Genomic DNA, 20601 nt, shown 5'->3' with positions numbered 1-20601 from the left:
GCAGGTAAAAGTCGAAGTAATTAAATAAATACAAAAATAATGGCTGGGGAATAAAAAAAAAAATTTGTTTTGTTTTTTTGTTATAACATGAATTTCACTCTCTCTCTACCCATATACATATATATATATATATATATATATATATATAAATTTTTTTTTTTTAAAGCATTTTTGAAGGTGCGCCGCTACTTCGCACTTTTTTTTAAGCATTTTTGAAAGCGCGCCGCTACTTCGCGGATTTTCAGTTTTCGCGGGTGGTCTCGGTCCCCATTAACCGCGATAACCGAGGGTTCACTGTATATCAAAAGTCCCCTCATAACATGATAATTCATCATATTCCTGTCATTTCCATCTTAAAATGTCGTTCCATTAATTGAATTACCGTAGTACATCCGTCCCCAAACTGAAGTATGGAACATTAGATGGTTTTTTTTTTTTTCGTTTTGCATGACCTTTAACCTTGCATGTTCTGTTTCAACAAAATTGCATCTCTTTTCAGTATCCCTGTTTCATGAGTTGCTGCCGGGGGCACAAAGGAGCAGTTCAGAGAGGAATTTCACCCTCAGGGGTAATCCCAAACTTTTGTTTCCAGGACATTGTAACACTCTGGGCTGGTTTATTGTTCTTCTTATTGCAATTTTTCTGCGTTCAGTCTTCCTCGAGACTGAATACATTCTCGTGTTTGCCAAATAATTAATCCTAGTTTCTCACTTTAGCTTTTCACAGTCAAGATATGAACTTTTTCACCTGCACAATCACTTCATTGAGGTCTAATTATCAATTGTTTACCGTAGTCAGACTTTTGCCGTCAAAGAGACCTGTTCCTTCACCGTACGTTAACGTTTTTATCACTCAGGGCGTTTCCGTGTTGACAAATCACATTCCACGGAACATGCATTCATTCTTTTATGATCTTAGATTTCTCTATTTAAATGGTGACAAAATTATAATTATTTTTAACAGAATTTAATAAAAACGTCCACAAGCATAGGATGGATGTTTGGTTGGTGTTAGATGAACGGATATTAGGTGAGTTAATTTTTGAGACAAACATCGATTATGAATGAACATGTCCTTTCAATGTATTTAACTTTGCCACGTCTTACCTTCACCCTCACTGTTCATAACAAAAAATATTTTCTTGTCAAATAAATATGCTTATATAAACTCAAGAAATTCCAAGTTTTGTTTTGAATTAAGTCACAAAATTATACATGCATGGTTTGACACGTTGTTCATATGTATAGTGTTGGGGCCGCAACTAATGATTGCCCGTTTGTCCTTTACAAAAATAGTTTATAATTTAATTGTTACCAATTATTTGATTAATCAGTTGTTGGAATTCATTCATAGTCATGTTGACCCTTGGCCTTGGAAACATATTTTGAGTGATCAGTGGATGGCCCAACAGGTGTCACATACTTAATATTTAAAGTAGACCCAGCATGACACAAAATGGTGTGCTTGATCTACTTACTAAATGTAAGGTAACTTTTTGCATCACATTTTTATGTAGATAGTGCAAGGATTGTTTTGTAAAGGCTACTTCATTTCTTGTGTGGAAGAAATTAGATTTGCAAGTAAAATCCACTTAACTTTGCAAGTCAGGTTAGTTTTAATTTTCCAAGTAAGTTAACTTGAATAGTTAGGTTGCATTTACTAATGTAGTTAACAAACTTGCAGAATTAAGTTGACTTCACTTGCAAAATTGAAACTAACTTGACATGTAAAATTAAGTAGACTTTACAAAACCGATTTCTTATGCACAAGAAATTAAGTAGATGAAAAAAGCACTGTCCTTGCTTTATAAACATAAATGTGTGATGCAAAAGGTTACCTTACATTTTCTAAGTAGATCAGCCCCAAAATTTTTATCAGTGTGGATATAAAAATACACGACATCTGTCAGCATAGTTTTGAAACATGATGACATGACAAACTTAATTTCTTTAGCAACATATAAATACCGGAATATGTAAAATGTTAAATAATCAGTTCGAATTTTAAAATGGGGGGGGGAAAACACGGAGTTTACCCCCCCCACTATTGGTTATTCTTTGGCATCCATTTTCTGCACTGATTTCGTTTGGCATAAACAAATGTTCAGCAGACCTGCAAGTAAAAGGCAATAATTAAAAATAAAACGGCAATAACCTTGAACGCATTCCCCCAAACAACTTAATGTTGTGATGCATATTTTTAACGATAGAAAGTCGTTCTTTACAAAGCAAATGAGAGTAAGACGTGTACAAACCTGCTTTGTGTGGCACAACACGAAGCTGGTTGCAAACTTCGTCCAGCAGTTGAAGATGTTGCTCGTTCTCTTCTTTTATTTCACAAAGTTCCTCTTTGTACTTGGGTGTCGTTCTAGCACACATTTTCAAACGCCAATCTCAACAAATTCGCACTTGGTCTTTGCTTGGCGATAACGCGTGAGCTTCTCTTTGTTCGACGAGACGAATGAAAGATGGCGTCGTTTTTTTCCTTCGAGAAAATGGCAGTCTGTTCGTCACGAAAGCGGAAGAACAGGACACACCCCGCTGTGATATGATTGGCTGCTGGCTGTGTGGAGCACTGTCACCAACTCACCGACAGATGTCGCCATTTGCGATGCAAATCATCGTTATCTTCTTCTAAACATAGGAAAGCGTACGATTTGAACCGGATGGAAATGACCAAACATTTTAGTTCCCAAATATGAACTTGAGAGATGTATTGAATTTTACTTTTGTTGCTGGTTTTGTTTTCACATCTGACACCATGTTGTTGGTTGGACAGTATTCCAAATGTATTTCTCTATTATTAACAGTTGACATGATAAAGTGAAACTTTATGTCAACATATTGACCTTTTTACAGGGTTTTTCGCCAGCGACGTGGTTGCGAATTTTAAATTAAAATACATTGTGGCAGTTGAAATGAACACACACGACTGACTGTGAACACGTCTTTATTCCAAGACTGCCAACAACAGAATAACACACAATCACAAATTCGCGCCAACAAACATTAACATGAATACGCCCCCAAACGGGATGCCTGCTGGGTGAGAGGCATGGTCCTAATGTCCGCCACACAGCCCCCCCCCGAACACCCAGAAGGTCGCTCAGAACAAAAACCTCACAGGGGGCTTCACCGGCCTGCCACAACGACTACGCAAGCCATCCTTTAGTGGTGCAGTTGAAACCCGGTGGGCAGGGGGGTCAGGCGAGACAGGAGCGGGAGCACGACACACAACGTCGTCGCGCGGAAGTGAGGGCGTGGACTTTGGAGGGCGACCGCGGCGAGGGACGTGGGCCGGCAACAGCACATCGCCTGCAACCAAATGAGCTGGTTTTAGCCTATCTACCGAGACGCACTCCCTTCGCCCACCCATATCAAGCACAAAACTCTTATCGCCGCGCTCCAGCACCCTAAACGGGCCGTCATACGGTGGCTGCAAGGGCGAGCGGTGGGCATCGTGGCGCACAAAAACAAAACGGGCTGACATAAGCGCGGACGGCACGAATACCTTGGGAACACAGTGGTGAACCGGTGCAGGGCTCAGGGGCCCCCCCGACAAAAAGGAAAAGGGCGGAGCGTCCAAACCGTCTGGCAGAAATTCACCAGGTACGCGAAGCGGCTGACCGAGCACCAACTCAGCAGGAGCGGCGTTAAGATCCTCCTTCGGCGCTGAACGTAAGCCGAGCAAAATCCATGGCAGACGGTCGACCCAGTTACCGTCCGATAACGCAGCTCGCAGCGCAGCTTTAAGTGACCGGTGAAAACGTTCGCACAAACCGTTAGCCTGCGGATGGTAGGCAGTAGTGCGGTGCACGCGCACACCCAACGATACTGCCAAGGCTGACCAGAGCTCAGATACAAACTGGGGGCCCCTGTCCGAGGTGATATCGGACGGCGTGCCAAAACGCGCGACCCAGGACGACAGAAACGCACGGGCTATACCCACCGAGGTCGTGGAGGACAGAGGAACCGCCTCTGGCCACCTAGTCGTCCGGTCCACCATAGTGAGTAGGTGAGTAAAACCTTGCGAAGGGGGAAGGGGACCTACCAAGTCCACATGCACATGGTCGAACCTCCTGGCCGGAATCGGAAAAGGTTCAAGGCTCGACCTGGTGTGTCGGTGGACTTTGGCACGCTGACATGCTACACAGGCCGCTGCCCACATCCTGACGTCCTTACGAAGCCCGGGCCAGACAAACTTTGCCCCCACCAGCTTGACCGATGCACGGACGCCAGGGTGTGACAGGGAGTGGATCGAATCAAAAATCCGGCGACGCCATTCCAACGGAACTACAGGACGAGGGCGGCCCGTGGACACATCGCAGAGGAGAGCAGTGCCACCGCCCCGCAACACCACCTCCTCAAGCTTAAGAGCCGTACTCACTGCCTTGAGGTTGCGGATGTCAGGATCAACGGACTGGTCGGCAGCCATTTCCGAAAAATCAACCCCGAGCTGGACTGGACACACGATCGCGCGCGATAAACAATCAGCTACAGGGTTACACTTACTGGCCACGTGGCGAACGTCCGTCGTAAACTCTGAAACGGCCGCCAAGTGCCGCTGCTGACGGGCCGACCATGGTTCAGTAACCTTTGACATCGCAAACGTAAGTGGCTTATGATCTACGTAAGCCGTGAAACGGCGTCCTTCAAGAAGGAAGCGAAAGTGGCGCGTCGCAAGGTACAAAGCCAACAACTCTCGGTCGAAAACACTATACTTGCGTTCGTTATCCCGCAGCTTACGACTGAAAAACGCAAGAGGCTGCCACACATTTGCCACGAGCTGCTCAACCACTGCCCCAACAGCTATATCAGAAGCATCTGTAGTTAAGGCAACTTGCGCAGTCGCAATCGGGTGGACCAGGAGAGTCGCACTCGCCAGGGCGTCCTTAGTTTGTCGAAAAGCCTGTTCCCGCGGTGCAGACCACTCGACAGTATCATTAGCTTTCTTATTTTTCAAGGCATTGTAAAGAGGATGCAGGAGGTGGGCCGCACGCGGGAGAAACCGGTTATAAAAATTAACCATGCCCAAAAACTCCTGCAGCGCCTTAATTGAGGCCGGGCGGGGGAAATCCACCACTGCCTTCACCTTGGCGGGCAAGGGGACCGCGCCCTGTGCTGAAATCCGGTGGCCTAAGAAATCAATCTCAGCCAGACCAAATTGACATTTCGCCGGGTTAACGATCAGACCATGCGAATCAAGACGCTTGAAAACCTCTGTTAAGTGCGACAGATGTTCCTCTGGTGAAGGACTGGCCACCAGAATATCGTCAAGATAAACAAACACAAAGTCGAGGTTGCGCAACACAGAGTCCATCAATCTTTGAAAAGTCTGTGCTGCCCCCTTCAGTCCAAAAGGCATGCGCAAGAATTCAAAAAGACCAAACGGGGTTATCACCGCGGTTTTGGGCACATCTTCCGCCTGCACAGGCACCTGGTGGTAACCACGGACCAAGTCCACTTTTGAAAAAATGGTGGTGCCCGCCAAACGGGTGGAAAAGTCTTGAATGTGTGGAATGGGGTAACGGTCATGCGTAGTCACATTGTTAAGGCGACGAAAATCACCACAAGGCCGCCAGGAACCATCCCTTTTAGGCACCATGTGTAAAGGCGAGGCCCACGGACTGTTAGAACGCCTCACAATCCCCAAACGCTCCATTGTAGCAAACTCCCCTTTTGCTATCGCCAATTTGGCCGCGTCAAGGCGACGCGCGCGAGCAAAAACAGGCGGGCCGACCGTGGGTATGAAATGCTCCACCCCGTGTTTAGTGCATGCGGTGGAAAAGGCTGGAGTCGTTAGGGAGGGAAAGTCTGTCAGCAGGCACTGATAAATGTCACCCGATGCCAAATAATTCGCATGCGTTAATGGCCCGAGTCCCCCAGCCTCACACGGAAAAGTAGCAAAAGAAACAGCGTCAATCAAACGGCGGTTTGCGACATCAACGAGCAGTCCATGTGCACACAGAAAATCCGCGCCGATAATGGGAACCGTGATTGCGGCAACAAGAAAGTTCCACTGGAAATCACGTCCATGGAAGCACAGAGTCACCGACCTGGAACCAAAGCTGATGATGGGCGAGCCGTTAGCCGCACACAGGGGTGGTCCGCAAACGCCGCCCGCCTTGTCCACGGCGGAGGGTGTAAGCAGGCTGACTTGCGACCCGCAGTCCACCAGGAAACGTCGTCCAGAGGACGAGTCTGTGAGGAAAAGCAGCTCGCTCTCTTTGCCGGCGCCCACAGCCACTACTGAACGCCGGCGTTGGAGTTTCCCGGAGCTTCGTAGGTGCAGGGGGGAACACAACGCCGAGCCCTGGCGCCAAACCGCTGATGGAAGAAGCAGAGAACCTTCCCACGACGCTTTTGAACGACCACCGCGGCCACCGTTGACGGATCCACGTCTGGTGTCGTCCCAAGGGTGGAATCGGCCGCCACACTTTGCACGGCGAACCGTCTCGTAGCCAGCAGAACTCGATCCGCTTCCTCAGCCAAACCTCGATGATCGCCGGTCGCCAGACAAGCGGAGTTAGCCAACACTGCGCGCACCGGAGATGGTAGCTGTCGCAGGAAAATGTGCGGGAAAATAAAACCGCCCTCATCCGAACCCAAGAGCGACAGCATATTGTCCATGAGATCCACTGCCGTGCCATCGCCCAAACCGGGCAGGGAAAGGAGCCTATCTGCCCTCTCTGAGTCCAACAAACAGAACCTCCTCAGCAGAAGCTGTTTGAGCGCGTCGTATTTCCCGCCATGTGGAGGTGCTCGCAATAGCTGCATAACACGACGTGTAGTCAGTTGGTCGAGGGACGCCACGACCATGTAGTACTTCGGGTCATCGGAGGTGATTCCACGAAGGTGGAAAAGCGCTTCCACATGCTGGAACCACGAAGCCGGATCGCTCTGCCAGAACTCCGGTAGCCTCACGGTAGCGGTGACGGCTGCAAGATGAGGGAGTTGGGGCGGCATGGCCGAGGAAGACACCTCTTCATCTACGACTTGAAACATACTCAGCGTCGGGGTCACCAATGTGGCAGTTGAAATGAGCACACACGACTGACTGTGAACACGTCTTTATTCCAAGACTGCCAACAACAGAATAACGCACAATCACAAATTCGCGCCAACAAACATTAACATGAATACGCCCCCAAACGGGATGCCTGCTGGGTGAGAGGCAGGGTCCTAATGTCCGCCACAATATCATATTTCATCCAAAATCACATTTACATCTTACCACAAAGAGTCAGTCCCTTCAGTTGTTTTTGTCTTTTTTTAAGCTTCAAGGATTGCTGCAATTCTCACTAGCACAATCGTGTCTCTCAGCACTCTGCTTAGTGGAGAATTCTTGAGCACAAACGCTGCAACTGAATGGCTTCTCTCCACTGTGTGTTCTTGTGTGCGCTGTTAAATGTGACTTTCGAGAGAAGCATTTTCCACAAACCAAGCAGGAAAAATGCTTCTCTCCACTGTGTATTCCTGTGTGGGTTTGTAAATTTGACTTTCTAGAGAAGTATCTGCCACAAACTGAGCAAGAAAAAGGGTTTTCTCCACTGTGTATTCTTGTGTGATAAACTTGCCTTTATAGAAAAGTTTTCACCACAAACCAAGCAGGAAAAAGGTTTTTCTCCTCTATGTGTTGTGTGGCTTGTTAAAGTTGACTTATCAAAGAAGCTTCTGCCACAAACTGAGCAGGAAAAAGGTTTTTCTCCACTGTGTGGTCTTGTGTGGCTTGTTACATTTGCCCTTTTAAACTTGACTCCCCGTGACATCACTTTCGGCGCGACATCTGTTCCTCCGCTTTTATCCACCGGGCGAGTAAACGCAACTATGGTTTCGTGCACCACCACATGCAACACTTGCACCATTCTCATGGAAAGACTCTCCCTGATAGAGGGACGTGTCCGCCAGCTAGAGCAGAATAATGTGATAAGCGGAAATGTGGCTCACACGACTGTTAGCACGGGTTGTAGCCAACCTGCTAGTCTGGTTAGCATTGGCCGTAAATGGCTTGCTAATCGCGGTGAGCCTGTTAAGACGCATAGCAGTTCCATTCCACCTCGGTCTCCTGGCTCCCGCACTTTAGTGAGACGTGACTCCATTGCCCGCAACATTAAGCTTGAAAATCCAGCCACAGTAACGTGTATTCCTGGGGCCAGAGCACCCGACATAGAAGCTAATCTTATGGAGCTGGCGCGCATGACACCGAGACACCAGCGCAGTGCAAACAACGCTAGCTATTCAGATATAGTGATACACGTTGGCTCCAATGATATAATATATGAAGCAACGCATATAAATGGCAATACGCTAGATTTGGTATTAACCCGAGGCGTAGCATCTTCAAAAATAATTGTATTACCATATACCAGTGCTATATCTGACCATTACTTTATCAAATTTGAAGTCTTGGCTCACTGTCATCGTTCTGACCATAATCAAAATTATAGCAGCCGTAACATTAGCTCCTCAACCATCGTTGCGTTCTCTGAGCTACTCCCTTTAGCAACTGCTTCGTTTCCTAATTATATTGGTACGATTGATGATCTCACAAACAACTTTAATGTCGCTTTGTTAAATGCGCTTGACTCCGTCGCGCCTTTAAAAACTAAAACTCGTCCAAAGAGGCTTACTCCGTGGTTTACAGAGGAAACGCGCGTACTGAAACGATCTTGTAGGAAGCTTGAGCGCAAATGGCGTGCGACCAAACTTGAGGTCTTCCGTCAGGCATGGTGCGATAGTTTACTAATATACAAAGAAGCGCTTAATTTAGCCAAAACTAATTATTATTCTAGATTAATTGTCTTACATAAAAACAACCCTAAATATTTATTTGAAACCGTAGCAATGCTAATGCAACGGCAACCAACCTCAGATAGCTCTTCCTATTCAGCTCACGATTTTATGCAATTTTTTACTCAGAAGATAGAATGTATTCGTGATGAGATTAAAGACACTGTTCTTAAAATTCCGTCGAATTCCGCGATAAATGGTGTTAACATTAGGGCTGATAACTGTCCGATAACCTTATGTCAATTTAAAAAAATATCTCTTGAGAGCCTAACAAAATTGGTTAGTGCAGCAAAACCGACAACTTGTGTGCTCGATCCGCTTCCTGGTAAACTAATTAAAGAACTGTTTACGACCCTAGGACCGTCTGTTTTAAATATAATTAATCTATCACTTACCACGGGTGAAGTACCAGCAGCTTTTAGGACCGCCGTTATCCGACCGTTACTTAAGCAACCAAACCTTGACCCAGAGAGTCTCATCAACTATAGGCCGGTTTCAAATCTTCCGTTTATTGCAAAAATTCTTGAAAAAGTCGTAGCGCAACAACTTAATGAATATATGACTGCTAATAATCAATTTGAACCTTTCCAATCGGGTTTTAGAGCCGACCACTCTACTGAGACGGCCCTTGCTAAAGTTACTAATGATCTTCTCATAGCTATGGACGCCGACACCTCATCAAAATTACTCCTACTCGATCTTAGTGCCGCTTTTGATACCGTTGATCATAACATATTATTAAAACGCCTTGAAACGTGTGTTGGCATTTCAGGTTCAGCGCTTTCTTGGTTTAATTCGTATCTGTCGGAGAGGACGCACCGTGTAATTCATGGCAATACGACTTCGGATCTTTGTAAGATCATATGTGGAGTTCCGCAGGGATCGGTACTTGGACCTGTATTGTTTAGCATCTATATGCTACCGCTTGGTGATATTATACGGAAATATAACATTAGTTTTCACTGTTATGCTGATGATCCGCAATTATCCATGCCGTTGGATATAACGAATCCGCGCGACTGCTATAAATTCGAGGCGTGCCTTGCCGAAATTAAACAATGGATGTCTTTCAATTTTTTGCGTCTTAACTCAGATAAAACCGAGATGCTCATCATTGGACCAGCGCGTCATCGGTACCTTTTCAAAGACACCACTCTGAATATCGATAAATGTAATATTATCCAAAAGGATTCAACAAAAAATCTCGGTGTTATATTTGACGCAACTATGTCTTTTCAAATGCACATTAAAAATATTACTCGAACTGCGTTTTTTCATCTGCGTAACATTGCTAAAATTCGCCCAATTCTATTAACTTGTGATGCAGAAATCTTAATCCATGCGTTTGTTACATCTCGCCTCGACTATTGTAACGCTTTGCTCTCGGGTCTCCCCATGTCGAGTATTAAAAGTCTGCAGTTAGTTCAAAATGCAGCAGCTAGACTCTTAACTAAGATGAGAAAGTTTGATCATATTACCCCGATATTAGCCAATTTGCATTGGCTCCCGGTCCACTTGAGATGTGATTTTAAAGTTCTGCTACTTACTTTTAAAATATTGCACGGCTTAGCACCTTCCTATCTCGTTGACCTCGTGGTACCATATGTTCCGTCCCGAAACCTTCGCTCACAAAATGCTTGTCTTTTCGTGATCCTCCGAGCCAAAAAGAAGTCTGCAGGTTCTAGAGCGTTCTCTATTCGGGCACCAATGCTTTGGAATGCACTTCCCTCAGATATTAGAGGCGCCACCTCAGTAGAAATGTTCAAAACACTATTAAAGACGCATTTATACTCTTGTGCATTTAGCTGAAATATCTGTTGGCCTGTTTACTGCCGCTTCTTCTCTTTTCTGCCCCCTCCTTCCCCTGCTTGGGAATTAGGTGATGGGGACATGCTTTGAAGATTACGGCACTGACCAACCGGGGGAGGGACCTGCTCTGCCGAAGTCGTCTTCATGCAGCGCCTCTTCTGATTTCCTTATATTTCAGAACTTCGTTGAACTACTTGTTGGCCTGTTTACTGCTTCTGTTCTTTGTTTTTTTTTCTGTTCCCAATTCCCGGGCTTGGGAATTAGGTGATGGTGATTCACTTGGAAGTGGCTGTTCTGAATTTACACCAACTGACCGGTACAAGATCGAAGGCTCATCCTCGGATATGCTGCCATGGAGATTACGGCCCTGGATGAGGACGCACTCCACTGAAGTCATCTTCCTGCAGCACTTCTTTTGATTGACTCTCAGATTATCTCATCTAACATTGTATAGCATCATTTTATGTGTCAAATGTTGCCCAGTTGGCATCCATAGCAGCCTGGAAGGGGGATTCCCCCATCTGTGGTCCCTTCTCTCGGTTTCTCACTTTTCCCCTAATGTGGTTTTTTGAGTTTTTCCTTGCCCTCCTGGGGGTTAAAATCAGTGGATGTCGATTGTGGTTATGTAAAGCCCTTTGAGACTGTCTCTGATTAAGGGCTATACAAATAAAATTGACTTGACGTGACGCATATGCATTCCCATCACGCTAGTCTTTGGGATTTCCCTCCAAAAGTCCCCCAGAGGGAGAGCAGATGCGTCTCCCCATTGATACGACCAGTCTACGAGTGACCACCTTAAATTACTCTCATACCCTGGAAGGTCACTGACCTGGCGAGAGAATTGCCACCACCATAAACAATGCTCAGGCCTATTTTCTATCTCTTTTATTCAGAAAGTGAAATATTAAATGTATGTGAGGGGATATTTGAAGACTTTGAGTTTTGTTCAATGGACCATACCTATACGACCCAGCCAAACACACCGAGAAAACCAGCGCTGACTCCAGTCGCCATCATGTTGCCAACTCCTGACATACCAAAACCTTTGAGAGAAACTGAGCCGATTTGCGTTTCTCTTTCTGGTTCTTTTTATAGTTCAACTTCTAGTTTAGTTTTTCACCTTTTCACACTGCGTAATGAAGGCCAGTTGAGCAAGTGGAACAAGTGATTTTATTGATGACTGTGGAAGGTACCGATTTCATAAGCAGTTTCTTCTCACACCTTTTCCATTAAGTACGATTAAAAAGACAACTGAAAAGCATAACGTTAACAAATGTTATTCCAGGCAAAGGCAATTAATTTTATTTACATGTTTGAAGTAAACACACAAAAAAAAAATCATCACTCAGACACAATGGTTCTTCTGGCAATGATCACATTGGCTTAGTGTCAATAAAAGAGCTATGCAAAACTAAATTTATCATATTTCATTCAAAATCACATTTACATCTTACCACAAAGAGTCAGTTCCTTCAGTTATTTTGTTTTCTTTTTTTTAAGCTTCAAGGATCGCTGCTATTCTCACCAGCACAATCGTGTCTCTTAGCACTCCGTTTAGTGGAGAATTTTTTAGCACAAACGCTGCAACTGAATGGCTTGTCTCCACTGTGCGTTCTTGTGTGGATTCCTAAATTTGACTTTACAGAGAAGCTTTTGCCACAAACTGAGCAGGAAAAGGGTTTTTCTCCACTGTGTATTCTTCTATGTTTAGTTAAATCTTGCTTTTGAGAGAAACTCTTGCCACAAACTGAGCAGGAAAAAGGTTTTTCACCACTGTGTGTTCTTGTGTGTCTTGTTAAAGTTGACTTATTCAGGAAGCTTTGGCCACAAACTGAGCAGGAAAAAGGTTTTTCACCACAGTGTGTTCTTGTGTGTTCTGTTAAATATGTCTTTCTTGAGAAGCATTTTCCACAAACTGAGCAGGAAAAAGGTTTTTCACCACTGTGTGTTGTTGTGTGTTTTTTTAAACTTATCTTATGAGAGAAACTCTTGCCACAAACTGAGCAGGAAAAAGGTTTTTCACCACTGTGTGTTTTTCTATGTTTTGTTAAAGTTGACTTATCAAAGAAGCTTCTGCCACAAACGGAGCAGGAAAATGGTTTTTCTCCACTGTGTATTCTTCTATGTTTAGTTAAATCTTGCTTTTGAGAGAAACTCTTGCCACAAACTGAGCAGGAAAAAGGTTTTTCACCACTGTGTGTTCTTGTGTGTCTTGTTAAAGTTGACTTATACAGGAAGCTTTGGCCACAAACTGAGCAGGAAAAAGGTTTTTCACCACTGTGTGTTCTTGTGTGTTCTGTTAAACTTATCTTATGAGAGAAACTCTTGCCACAAACTGAGCAGGAAAAAGGTTTTTCTCCAGTGTGTGTTCTTGTGTGCCTTGTTAATTGTGCCTTTTGAGAGAAGCTTTTGCCACAAACTGAGCAGGAAAAAGGTTTTTCTCCAGTGTGTGTTATTGTGTGCCTTACTAAAGACTTTGGAGAGAAGCATTTACTGCAAACTGAGTAAGAAAAAAGTTTTTCTCCACTGTGTGTTCTTGTGTGGTTTGTTAAATGCGACTTTTGAGAGAAACTCTTGCCACAAACTGAGCAGGAAAAGGGTTTTTCTCCAGTGTGTGTTTCTGTGTGCCCTTTTAAAGACAACTTTGAAGTTAATGAGTCTGTGTGACATGCCCTTTCACCTTTGGCTTGCCCATCATCATCATCATCATCATTTTCATCATCATCATAAGTATCATCATCGTGATGAGCATCTGATAATGTGTCCTCATTATGTACTTGTGATGGTCCCCATTGGTCTTCATCACCTTCTGTTGTCACGTGACTACTTGAGATGCTGCTTGGAGGCTCCGCCCCTCTGTTGTCCTCACTCTCATCCTTGTTTTCATCTTCAGTCTTGATTGGGACACCGTTCACTGGTGACTTGTTGATCTTCTCCTCCTCCTCCTCCTCCTTTTTGATGTGAGTCAAGTCTGGCTCCTCTTTCACAGAACAGAGATCGTATTCACTGACGTCTGTCGGACACAAAAAGACAAACACACATTTGGTTTGGTCAAGTCAAAGCTCATGCGGTGACTTTGTCTTATATTGTTTCTACTGTGCTACCTTGACTTGTGCCTGCCGCACACGGAGCAATGCGTGCGACCCCAACTTGGACCGGCCCATGGGGGCATTTCACAAAATTACGTCCTACGATGTAAACCTCCCTTTAGCAGCACAACCGTGATAAACGAGCATTTAAAAAGGAAGCACGTTGCGGCTGATGCCCGATTTCATTCCTGACATAGTCACAGACGTTACTGGAAGCGAGCTGAAGTAAGCACACACAGGCTATTGTGTGCGTCTGATGGAACACCTGTTGTGGGACCCTAACATATTGATGCAGACCACTGGGGGCCATCGCAACATAATGTCATCGATAAAATAGGAATCCTTCAAGCGAAATATGTTTACAAGTATTTCATTTTGCATTTAGAGATAGTTTCATCGTGGGTACTTTTTGCTTCCATTATAATCTGGATCCGTAAAAGAATTAAAGGGGCCCTGGAATCAGAGTGGCTATTTATTGCATGATTTACGTTTGTTTGGTTTTTTTTTTACCCAAAATGACATTTATCCTGCTAGTACATTCCGACATTCCCCTTTTTCCTTTTTTTAAATAAAATTTCTGTTTCTAAATCAAATTTAAAACAAAATTATGTTTGAAGAGACAAAATCCCTTCACATAAGCATTAAGCAACAACACTTTCACTCTGACTTTCATGTTGACATATTTGAATAATGACTGTTTATATTAAAGTTATCCAATACATATTCAAATTAGACTAAGATACACCATAATATTATAAGAGTTCCCTGAATTATTTTGTAACTGCAATGATGGTTAACAGCCATAGGGTGTCAGTAATGAGTAACAAAGTAACACAAGACATCCCACTGATACATCATCAATGTCATTTGGATAAATTACCAGGAACTACGAGTTGTGGGGGAGATGCAAACCACCTGAGCCACAGGAACTTTATTACCAGGAACTAAATGTTCCTGGGCTTGTTAGTAGAAAGGGGGGTTGTGACGTTCTCCCTTTTTAAGCCCATAGTAAGCCAAAGATGCAGATGCATTCCTTGCAGCATGCGCTTGTTCACTGATGAGATCCGTGCAACCTTGGATGGATGCATTAAATGTATTTTAAATGATTGGATGGGGTGAAACTACGCACATATGCACAAAACAGTGCAGAGCCACCGGAGGTTCATTGACTCTCACCCGACGAAGCCAGTACAAAGTTAATAAATAAATAAATAAGACCAATACGTACTTGATTTTTTTTAAAAAACTTAATATTTTGTGTTTTATCCACTAAAATTGATCAACCGCCATTGAGGTTTTCGCGGCAGTGTGCACATTTTTAGAATTCCTTCCGTAAGGAATTGCTTGAACAAAATATAAAAACCAGAAAATGTAAAATGTTAAATTATCAGTTCAAATTTTATACTGGGAAAAACACGGAGTTGACCCCCCACTATTGGTTATTCTTTGGCATTTATTTTCTGGACTCATTTCATTTGTCATAAACATATGTTCAGCAAACCAACAATTAAAAGGCAATATTTAAAAATAAAACGGCAATAACTTTGAACGCATTTCCCCCAAAAACTTAATGTTGTTATGTATATTTTTAACGATAGAAAGTCGTTCTTTACAAAGTAAATGAGAGTAAGACGTGTACAAACCTGCTTTGTGTAGCACAACACGAGGCTGCTTGCTAACTTCGTCCAGCAGTTGAAGATGTTGCTCGTTCTCTTCTTTTATTCCACAAAGTTCCTCTTTGTACTTGGGTGTCGTACTTTCACACATTTTCAAATGATGATTCCAAAAAATCCGCACTTGATCTCTGCTTGGCGAAAACTCGTGTGCATCTTTTCGTTAGCGGCTAGCTAGCTTACAAGCTAAGCTAACAAGCTAAGCTAACTGCACCGAAAAGCATCAACGCGCGAAGATGAGGTTATCGGGACACAAAGACTTAATGAATTATGTCGAAGTCCTTTAGAGTAGAACTGGACATCCTGTAAAAAAAAATTACAGTCAGTTCCACACTAAATCAAAAGAATTTAGCGGTGGGTGTTTTTGTTCCGGTGTGGACGGGTCGGTGGATGTGGTCGAAGACCTTCGGAAGCTGCGCGCTTGCTTATGACGTCATGCTTTAAGCGCGTATTTTCCTAATATATTTCTTTGCCTCTGTGTTTGTTTTTACCCCTGGCCGTTCTATTTTAATATATATTTTATATAATATTTTAATTCGGTTGATATTTTTGTTTTTACAAATTAACTAAATTAACGCCGCATTGGCGAGTCAGCTCCGACGTCACTTCCGCCTATGCCCCGAGAAGCCGCTGCTGCTCCAGCAGTGGGACGTTCAAGTTTCTCCGACCGAACTTGCAACAATGCTGTGGTTCACTCGGGCTGCAAGATTGTTTGAATATAATGTCTGCATATACTCGCAGTGCTTCTCAATTATTTCACGCCCGCCCCTACCAAGAAGAGAAAGATTCGCGCCCTTCACCACCATTTTTTTTCTGTCTTTGTATATTGATGTTAGATTGTCAATAAAATATCCCTTAACTAAGCTAAATTGACAAGAAATATAATTTTGAGAACTATTATAGTGAGGTTCACGAAACTCAGTACTCTGTTGTGCAAATATTGATGAGATGACAAATATTTGTCATGTTATTGTTGGAGTTGAGTCACCGTGGAAATGAGAAGTAGTTAGTAAATCAACCTTTAAAAGCCAAACTTACTCCAATGCGTGTTCGTTTTTTTGTGCTCAAGAAGAAAAGGGTCAAATAAAGACTCAACAACAACTGATTAGAGTTCTGATATTTAGTTTCTTCAATTTCTGGAGTTCAGGAAATAGTACAAAGACAGATATCTGGGCGTCTTTTTCTTAATCTCACGAGAAACTGCACTCGGGCGAGCACAGTCGAAAAATGCGCGCCATCTTTCAGCCCAGCTTCAGTTTTCATAGGAGGTTTTTTATGTCAAGGGTAATGTATAGGTTGAATCGGTCGTCCTCGCTCCCTCCCACGGTACGGGTCCACGTCCAAGGGAAGGTCCTCCCCAGGTTAGTCATCGTCTGGATAAGTTGATTCCCGTCTGGTCCCCAAGACTGGCACGCCAAGGCTGGCCTTCTCCAGCGGGCAGTCTCTCCGTCTCTCTCCCTGCTGGCATTCCTCTGTAATCTTGTCGGTGTGTGCGCGTGTATGTGCGTGTATGTATATGTCTGTGTGTGTGTATGCGTATGTGCATGAGCTCCGATCTCCAATTGTTCTGTCTTTCGGAATGTGTTTTTTTATAGCGTCTGTGTGACACCTCCAGTGCCCAATTTGGTATGTTTGCATCTCTACAGCCAATGTGGAGAATGTGCTTCGTCGTATTTGTCCATGAAGTGCTGTGAATGTGAGGGCAGCTCATGGAAATGCTATGTGTAGAGGTTATTTTAGATTCAATTAGTTTCTTCTTATTTTCGTTGTTCAACCTCTTCGTTTGGTGGCGAATAAAAACAACTTTTTACGTGTGAACAAACACTGATGGTCGAAGCACGGCAAAAAGACCGTGTTGCTCCTTCGCCATCATCTTTATTTCTTCTTCAACCAAAAAACACTTTCTTCTTCGTGCATTACAGTAAATAAAGAATTGCGCCCTCTAACGTTGACACATTTCACTCCACAAATCAAAATAATTACAAAAGACAAAGAAATGTATAATTTCTTCTCACAAACATACAAATGGCAAAAAACAAATATTTGCAATCATTATCCATAAAAATATAAACATTTGTGAAATGGCGCTAACAACTCATATTCAGAGACACAAAAGACAAGGGCCCGGAAACCCTCAGTGTTGAGAGAACACTATATCGGCAAAGGTAGGCCCCGCATTGTCTCCCTATACATTGATGACGGCGCTGAAGAAAGCGGACACAGAGACCGTGACTGAATATGTCATCAGAGCTGAACAGATTATCACGGCACTGAGACGCGCGGGTGAAGCGCCGAGCGAAGGGTTGATGATGGCAATGATTATGAGAGGGCTACCGGAAAAATATAAGCCTTTCACGTTAATGGTGACGCACGGCTCAACGGACGTTTCCGCTGGGGGAGTTCAAGGCCAAATTACGGAACTTCGAGGCAGCGGAAGACAAAGGATCGCTCGCCGAGGAGGCGGGAGAGAGAGTGATGAAAGCACGGGCGGCGCAAAAGAAGAAAAGCGGACCGCTGACGGGGCTGGCGTGTTGGCGATGCGGCGAAAAGGGTCACCGTAAAGATGACTGCTCAAAGACTGTTTGGTGTAGTTTCTGTAAAACAAAGCATGCCGGAAGAAGCGCGGACAAAGCGCTCGGTACGCGTGCGTCCAAAAAGGTGGAGACGATGACGCCGGTGGCAGCCATGAAATGCAACATGATGACGCCAGGAGCGCAACCGGAGGTGAGGATTACTCCTTCAAGACGGAGACTGAGAATACCAACTGGACAGCACAGCAGATGCAACAAAAGGTACTGACTGTGGACACAGGTGCATCGTCCCACTTTATGAATGACAAAAGATGGTTTAAGAACTTTGTGAGCAATTTCAGGCCGGAGAAACACAGCATGGGGCTCGCAGATGGGAAACGTGTTTTTGGGCTGGCACAAGGCAAGGGAAACGCACAGGTGTGTCCAATAGTCAGTAAGGGGCGTCGGTGTAAAGTTACGTTCAAGAACGCCCTCTACATCCCATCCTTGCCTCAAGAACTGTTTTCCGTGAAGCGAGCTACAGCTAAGAGTGCCAAAGTGTTCTTCAAGGAAGGCGAAGACGTTCTTACGGCGCCTGATGGTCCAACATTTGACATTTATATGTATAAAAGAATGTACTACTTGAAAACAGAGTGTGATAAAAATGGTGTGTGTAAAGTCAGCCATGATATTCAGACATGGCACGAGATAATGGGGCACTGCAACTATGAGGATATATTGAAATTGCAAAATGTAACAGTTGGCATGCACATTAGTGGTGCGAAACACAAGCCTGATAAAGAATGTGATGTATGCATAAAAGGGAAGTTCACCCAAACGAGAAACCAAAATCCAACTGACAAGGTAAAGACATTGCTAAAACTGGTGAACACAGATTTAGCTGGTCCGATTAGCAACAAATCCATTGATGGTTTTAAGTATGTGCAATCTTTTACAGATGTGTATACAGGTGCGGTGTTTGTTTATTTTTTGAAAGCAAGGATGATGGCGATGCTCTTCAAGCTACCAAGAAGTTCTTATCTGATGTAGCACCATATGGTACTGCGAAATACATACGATCAGACAATGGAACCGAGTTCACAAACAGAGACTTGAAGACACTGCTACGAAAGAACAATATGAGACATGAAACCTCCTCTCCTTATTCCCCACACCAGAATGGGGTAGCTGAGAGGGAATGGCCGACTCTTTTTGATATGGCCAGGTGTAAGCTTATTGACTGCAACTTACCAAAGAGCCTGTGGCACAATGCTGTTCAGGAGGCAGCATATATAAGAAATCTGTGTTTTAATAAGCATACAGGCACCACTGACAGGAAAAATGTGTCATTTATCAAGGATGCACAAGTTCGGGTCAATATGCTATGCCTATCAACAAGACAGGATTAAACTAGACTTTAAGTGCGAAAAAGGACACTTTGTAGGGCATGACAAAGGCAGTCCAGCCTTTCTAGTTTATTATCCAGTGAGGGAAAGGTGTTCCCACAGACTGGTAAAGTTTGTCACCAAGACAACATGTGAAAATGAAACGCTGACTTATGAGTTAGATCTGCAACCTAGAGTGAATTGTGAAGTCAAAGACACCCCACAACCTAGTGGGAGCACAGACATACAAACTGGTGGTTCAAAACAACCAAAAGATGATGATGACAAGCACCCTAAAGGGACACCACAGGTCCCAAGTAGTGGGAGATATCCTACTCAAGAACGAAGACCACCGGGTTATCTAAAAGATTATACTCAAGACAGCAGTGAGGAGGATGACAGTACACTTGTTAGCATAGACCACCGCAACAGAGTAATGTGCAATATTCCCCAAATTTTTAAAGAGGCCTGAACATCAACTGAGTCAAAAAAATGAAAGAAAGCAATGGACGAGATGAAGTCCTTAGAGGACATCCAGACTTTTACTTTGACTAAATTGCCAGATGGCAGAGAGAGACAGTGGGAGGAAAGTGGGTCTATTCAACCAAGGAAGGCAGTGATGGACGTGAGATGTACAAGGCCAGGTTTGTAGTGAAAGGTTATAGCTAGAGAGCAGGAATAGACTATGGTGAAATATTCTCACCAACAGCAAATCTGACTTGTGTACGGGTGGCGATGCAAAAGGCTGACGTAAAAACAGCTTATTTGCACGCACCCATTGATAGAGAAATCTACATGGAACAACCTGAGGGTTATGAGAAAGGAAGAGATGGGCTAGTGAATAAGCTGGAGAAGTCCATTTACGGCCGAAAACAATTTGGACGTAATTGGAATTTATTACTTCACAAATACCTAATCGGGAACAAATTTATCCAGAACCCAACAGACCACTGTGTATACACGAAAGAGTCTAAAGTAGAAGGGAAAGTGATCATTGTTATCTGGGCTGATGACCTCATCATTGCTGCCAATAACACAAAAGTGGCTTCGAGCAAGTGAAGAGCATGCGATCCACCAAGTTTAAAATGAAGGACCTAGGCAGGTTAAAACATTTCCTTGGCATGGTCTTCAGCCACTCGGAAGGCTGTGTAAATGTGACACAAAACAAGTATGTGGAAAAGATCCTAAACCATTTTGACATGTAAATGTGTAGAACAAGGCAAACACCCTGCAAACAAAAACTAGACTACACTGAAGATGCGCCGAGAATGACTGATGTAAAAATGTACAGAGAAGCGGTTGGCAGTCTCATATATTTGGTCACCGGCACACGCCCTGATTTATGT

General features: G+C 43.9%; 3 protein-coding genes and 1 pseudogene across 3 annotated transcripts in view; 2 read left to right on the top strand and 2 right to left on the bottom strand.

Moving 5' to 3' along the window:
- The window catches only part of LOC148342055 (uncharacterized), a 458829-nt gene that overhangs the window by 7767 nt on the left and 430461 nt on the right, over positions 1–20601 (bottom strand). The gene's annotated exons all lie outside the window — the stretch shown is intronic.
- LOC148342075 (uncharacterized) overlaps positions 1–20601 on the top strand; it is a 170147-nt gene that overhangs the window by 134541 nt on the left and 15005 nt on the right. The window lies entirely within an intron of this gene.
- Positions 496–15751, bottom strand: LOC148342076 (uncharacterized). The gene is made up of 3 exons (XM_088284536.1): positions 15331–15751; positions 12179–13611; positions 496–519 (listed from the first exon to the last, which is right to left on the bottom strand). Exons 1-3 carry the CDS (start codon positions 15452–15454, stop codon positions 496–498), a joined length of 1581 nt encoding a protein of 526 aa, XP_088140662.1. The 5' UTR covers positions 15455–15751.
- The window catches only part of LOC148342074 (uncharacterized), a 30169-nt pseudogene continuing 27595 nt past the window's right edge, over positions 18028–20601 (top strand).

Source organism: Idiotropiscis lumnitzeri, chromosome 2, assembly GCF_059441095.1.
Source record: "Idiotropiscis lumnitzeri isolate Australia: NSW breed Sydney's pygmy pipehorse chromosome 2, RoL_Ilum_1.0, whole genome shotgun sequence".
Taxonomy (NCBI): Eukaryota; Metazoa; Chordata; class Actinopteri; order Syngnathiformes; family Syngnathidae; genus Idiotropiscis; species Idiotropiscis lumnitzeri.
The sequence above is the reverse complement of the archived record's forward strand: the minus strand, read 5'-3'. Positions and strand labels throughout refer to the sequence as shown.

Coding starts and splice junctions, on each gene's coding strand:
- LOC148342076 (XM_088284536.1), bottom strand. CDS start 15,454: ATGTGTGAAAGTACGACACCCAAGTACAAAGAGGAACTTTGTGGAATA. Junction 13,612..15,330: donor TGTTGTGCTACACAAAGCAG/GTTTGTACACGT, acceptor TGTGTCCGACAG/ACGTCAGTGAATACGATCTC. Junction 520..12,178: donor ACAAGCCATTCAGTTGCAGC/GTTTGTGCTAAA, acceptor TGCCCCCGGCAG/CAACTCATGAAACAGGGATA.